The sequence below is a fragment of the Amphiprion ocellaris genome, chromosome 16, assembly GCF_022539595.1.
Source record: "Amphiprion ocellaris isolate individual 3 ecotype Okinawa chromosome 16, ASM2253959v1, whole genome shotgun sequence".
Lineage (NCBI taxonomy): Eukaryota > Metazoa > Chordata > Actinopteri > Pomacentridae > Amphiprion > Amphiprion ocellaris.
In genome coordinates, this window is record NC_072781.1 from 1168959 (window position 1) to 1174958 (window position 6000).

At 36.6% G+C, this 6000-nt stretch overlaps 1 protein-coding gene across 1 annotated transcript in view; it reads right to left on the reverse strand.

Moving 5' to 3' along the window:
* Positions 1–5770, reverse strand: part of mrps5 (mitochondrial ribosomal protein S5) — a 33647-nt gene extending 27877 nt beyond the window's left edge. Inside the window, exons 1-3 of the mRNA XM_055018666.1 lie at positions 5678–5770; positions 2857–3009; positions 82–207 (exon numbers count right to left, since the gene is read on the reverse strand). Of these exons, the coding sequence (XP_054874641.1) occupies positions 82–207; positions 2857–3009; positions 5678–5726 (328 nt within the window). The 5' untranslated portion in view covers positions 5727–5770. The remainder of the gene's footprint in view (positions 1–81; positions 208–2856; positions 3010–5677) is intronic.
* Positions 5771–6000: the final 230 nt, after the last annotated feature.

Sequence of the window (6000 nt, forward strand, 5' to 3'; positions counted from 1 at the left end):
AATTTTCACATTTGGAACGAACAGAAAAAGGCACACAGAATTTTGTAGGAGTTTCTGAATTCCACACAGACGATGTCTCACCTTCTCCGATGACCTGTCCTCGGTTCAGGTCTCTCTTGAGTTTACGTTTGGTTCGTTTCCCTCGACCTTTTCGGGCTCCGGCACCGGACTCGGCCAACACACCTTTCCACAATTCCTCTGCTGTCACTGTGAACACACACAGAAATAAAGAAACATGAATAAAACAGCCCTATGGACCTGTCATATTAATATGGTTTGTTGCAGCTCTAAAAACAGAAAGCAAACAGGAACTGACTAATTGCTGAACACAAAATGGATAAAGTTCAGTCTAGAGACTTAACTTTTATTTTATGCACATTTGTACATTTTGTGCCTCTACTTTTCTACCTGTGTTTATATTTTTAGGACATATCTTTCTACTCATGTTTATCTTATGTTTTAATTTTTAAGACTTGAATGGGAGCAACTGCAACATAAGAAATTTCCCTCCTGGGATCACTGGAGTATTTCTGAATCTGCAGCAGCAAAGTAAACCTGCAATATAAAAAGATTTATGAAGTCAAACTGTACCATCAGTCCAGATTAAGGAGATGTGTTTAACTTTATCTTGCTTTTAGCTTCCATTTAGGATAATTCCAGTTTATTTTTTTAACCTGGCACATTCCAGTTATTGTGGCTCTTATGATGTTTTGGCTTGACGAACTTTGTGGGGAAAAAAAGAATCACACAAAACACCAACCCCACGCAGCTTTCCAAAAAATTCTAAAAATTATATTACAGGAATCATTTGAAATGTTTCATTTGGAGTTTGACGGTAAGTAAACGCAGAAACTAGCTTCCCAGAACGGCCATTTTACAAACCGAAGTAGAGATCTAGGTCAGTAAATCACAGCTCATTAGTCTGATAACAGTAGCGCTGCAGCAAGAAACAGAAAATAAGAATCATCAACTATATTCACAACTGAAGAATCATGTTTGAATAAAAAATACAAAACATTTGACTACCCCAGATTTTCAGATGTGACAATTTGGCACTTTTCTTAGTCTTACATTAAAATAAATTTACTATTACAGGAAGATGTGAAGATGAAAATAATCTGCAATAATTAGTAGTTGCATCTAAAAGTTACTTTAATCAACTTGAGCAGCAGCCATGACAATGGAAATTTGCTTTCAAATTTGGATAAAATTCATCTTGTTTTGCCAATAGAACATGAGAAGAATCCTGTTTCACCTTCAAATAGTGAGTTTACTTTTCTCAAAGTCTGCAAACTGTTTAGTTGCAAAATTATTTAACGCTAATTTCACAATTCAGGGGTCCCACTAATGCAGCGTTATGATGAACGGACCCCGAGGCCTGTGAGAGCCACAAATAAAGACGTCCAACCAGTGACAAATGGGAGCGCCTTGGGAGTGTAATTAAAACACAATAAAGTCATACAGCTGCACCTGAGGAGGATTTATAATAAAAAAAAGTCCAGTTTAACACCTTCAGTCCTTCCGCAGATTAAAACTCATCAGAAAATGTGTGAGAATGCTGCACAATAAAAGTAAAATAAGCACCAAATCTCTCCCGAGAGTAAATATTTAAAGAGGATTCATGACAAAGAGAGTCAGTGTAGTGTGGCAGGTTGCTGGTGTTTGATTGTGTGTTTTCCTGTGATCACGAAGCAAACTGTGAGTGAGACGCGTTGACAAGCACAAAACATTTAATTATGTGAGAAATGCAAAGGCAGCGGCTGTAAATGACTGCGACTGGAATAAGAGATAAAAAGAGAGATGTTTTGACAGCCTCATATTTACGACGCTGTCATCAGTCTGACATGTCGTCCAAACAAGCTCTGCTGACGTCCACCTGAACTTCCTGAAGGAAAAAACACTACATGACCAGAAGTATGTGGACACCTGAACAAGTATGCGATGATTTAATGTGTCATTTCAAACCAGGAGGCGTTGATCTGCTGCTGTCAAAAAGCTCTCCAGAGTATTTGAAAACTGGGCTGCTGGAATCTGCTCCCATTAATTTCTACTATTTAAAGCAGCATTTTAATCAGAACCATGAATCAGTCAAACCCCAACACATCCGCTTCTTCTGCCACATTTCACAAAATGCAGCAAAACAGAAAACCCACACAAATAAGAATATTTCCCAAAACATGACAACATATAAAAAACATAACAAAAGTACAAACACAGCAGCACTTCAGAAAACACATTTTAAAATATTTATCTTTTTAATGTTAGGTCTTTTGCTTTGCAGTTGTGTTTTGTAAAATGTGTTTTTTTGTTTGTTATTTAATTGTTTTTCTATTTTGTTGTTCTATTTCTGTATTTTATTAATGTGAAATGTTTGCATTTTGTTGCTCCACTTTTAGGAATATTGTGTTTTCCTTTTGCTGTGTTGAGTTTTACAATTTGTTAATATGTTTTACGTTTTGTTGTTGTAATTGGCACCTCTAGCCCGCTGTTTTTTATTTTATGATTCGGTTGAAATGTAAAGTTGAGGTATTTTTGCTCATGTCAACTGTATTAAAAGATTGTACAAGAAATGTTTTTCTTTTCTTCTCATTCTTTAATCTGTATTTAAGCAGAAAAATTCTTACTGACTAAAGAATCAGTGTCACAAGACTGTCTTTGTAACATTCGTTCACAACAAAAAGTCTTTTTTAAAATCAATACCAACTCCATCAAATAAACGATAAATAAACCAACCAAGAAAGCACCTGCATCATGTTTGTGGCTTGTGATTGTGTAAAACAAAGATTATGGTTAAAGGATAGTTGTTCACTTTGGGCTGCAGTGAGGGAAAGGAAAATAATATTTCCTTAAACTTACACTTGTTGAAGAAGCTGCCATGCCTGGTTTGCTGCCATGCTGTTGGAGGGAAGAGTGGAGGTGGAGGATGTCTTTGGAGGGAAGCAGCTGAGGCTCGAGTTGTAAAGTGAGACACCTGAACGGCTCCCCAGACAGTACGAAGCGGTGCTGCTCCTGAAACAGAGAGGCAGATGTTAAAATAAAGAAAGACAGATGTATCAAAACTGCATTAAGTGCATGAAACCATACGAAGACACAACTGTGCAAACGTTACAGCCAACATCAGGCTGTGAAAATAGAGAAGTCAAGGAGAATCAGCACAGAATTCCTTTCACTTCGCTGCAGCAATCGATTGGAATTCCCTCAAAAAATCTCTCAAAATATCATCTCTTCCATCACTTTCCATGTTTAAGCAGAAGCTGCTGCCGACCCTAGCTGACCGCTGACTGTTTTCACTGAACTGTAGCAGTAATTTAGGCTGTTTTTATTCTCTATTTAAACATTTGTGCGTCCTTTGTTGTATATGTATTGTTTATTTGTTATCTTTCTTCCTGCTGGGGCCTCTTGCCAGGTCATCATTGTAAATGAGAATTGTTCTCAACTGATCCTACCTGGTAAAATAAAGAATAAAATCAGCCACCAAGGTTTCTCTCACAACTTCCTACAACTTTCCAGTCATTCATACACCAGTCAAGCCTGAGAAAAGTTGGTGTTCTGCAGAAGTGTTCAGACCTTAAAACACTGGGGTCTTAGCCCAGAGCAGAAATGTGTAGATTTTTCAGTTTACACAGAATAAAACAGATATAAAATGTGAGATGCTGTGCTCTAGGCAAAATAAGATCATCCCACTCACTACACCTCTTCCAGCCTCACATTCTGTTTGAAAAAAAAAAATACATTTTTATCTAAACAGAAAAGAGCTATTTATAAAACTATTAGGGCTATAGACTTGAACAGGCAGGCCTCTTAATGCCACCATTGTTCTGTAATAAATCATGTGGCTTGATTCACTTATAACCAAGGTAACCTTAAATTGAAGCAAAATGGAGTTTGGTTGGGAAAAAAAAACATTATTTTAACCCTTAGATGCATAAATAGGTGTAAAATGACCCGGTGAGGTCGTTTTCTTAAAAATCTTTGTAATGAAAAGCTTTTTTTTATCTCATTTTCCAGCTATTCTTCAAAAATCATGTTTTTGATACCATTCCATTTACATTTTTAAGTTACCTTTTATACTTTTAAAGAAATAGTAATATTTGAGTTACTACCCCAAACTCTTTATCACTGATAATATCATACAAGAGGAGATGAAGTACATGAACTTGGAGGGACGGAGAGCAGCAACAGCTGGAGGAAAACAGTGGAAAAATGTCAACAAAATGGATGTTGACATTCTTCTGTTGCTGTTCTGTGTAATATTCTTCTCTTTCATTTATCAAAAATTTCAAAATCTGGCATAAAGGTTCTACAGGACACCACTCACTCATGAAATCCGAGTGAAAATTTAAAATAATAAATTGCTTTCCTTTATATAGTATTTAACCTTCATCAGTACACGTGGCAAAACCTACTTCATCCGTACACTTAGAGCCCATCTGGACCCCAGTAGTCCTTCATCTGTTTCATATTTCACTGTTTCTTTCAACATGAAAGAAACAATGAAATTACTATTGATGATTACAGGTGTGTGTTGCTTACAGTATTAGTGTAAGAACTCCTGAATGAAACAAGAGCAACACGACACAAACATAGATAAATAAAAGATACACAGTCCTGCTGGGGCCCCCATGAGCCCCAAATGATTTTTCTATAATAAACACCACAAACCAGATTGGAATCAGATAAGCTTTGGTTTATGTGATGGCAACTATGTGGGTGACAACTACCTGAATGGACTGAAAAATCCAACTTACAGATAAAACAATATGACAACTTATATACCCCTGGGGTCCGCATGGAGCCCAGGGGTATAGCAGTTGGGGTATATAAGTTGTCTGAGGGTTAAGGAGACTGTTTTTATTTGCAGCAAGCTGGACTTCAGTATTAATCGTAACATTTCTATAACTCAGCTCTTATTCTGTCCTGGACTGTTCCCTGGACTCCATAGAGGAGGTGGGTGAGAGGAGGATGTTGTCAAAGCTCACATCCATCATGGACAATCCCTCTCACCCACTGCATGACACTGTGGGGTCTTTAAGCAGCTCCTTCAGCAGCAGACTGAGACATCCACCCTGCAAGAAAGAGCGCTATCGCAGGTCCTTCATCCCATCTGCTATAAGACTTTACAACATCAGCATCACTGGCTGATGTTAACATAAACTGGACTATATCATTACCACCCCAAACCATAAAATTTGCACTGACATTCTTGCACTGCACATCTCTGCACTTTTAAACTTTATTTTTATTTTTATTTTTTCTGTTAAAAAAATTTTTCACCCTTGTATATATTGTAAATAAAGCTGCTGTAACAATGTAAATTTCCCCTGGAGTGGGGAGAAATAAAGAACTTTATCTTATCTTATCTTATCTTATCAGACAGCAGCACTAACGTGATGAAGCCTCGACCTCTAAAAGAAACACAAAGCAGCGACTTTCATAAATATTGTTGGGAAATTACGACATTTAAGTAGCTAAATATTATTCTGAGCAGCTCGTAATGCGTTTTTGTGACTATATTGGAGTTAAGGTTATTTTACAGACGCGTCAGATCGACACACAGAACCGAACATTTAGCCACATTTAAACAACAGACACGCAACAAACACACTCCCATGAAAACAAGGAAGCTTTAAAATAAAGCCGTGGAAGATAAAAACAGAGAATTAAGAAATAAAGTCACCTCCGACGGAGATGCGGAGGACACTGCACACTGCCATGGACGCCGCCATGCTGGAATAAGGGTCCTTCCGAGGACAACAAGGCGTCTGAAGCATGCCTGATGAAAAATAGAAATATACCGTGATAGTTTTCCATTGAAACAGGATTTATTGTACCGTACATTATCATCATCATTATTATTATTATTATTATTATTATTATTATTATTATTATTATTATTATTATTATTATTATTATTATTATTATTGGTAGTAATAGTAGTAGTAATGTTTAAAATATATTTAAAAATAATAAACTTACATTATAGAATTTAAAAAAAAACTG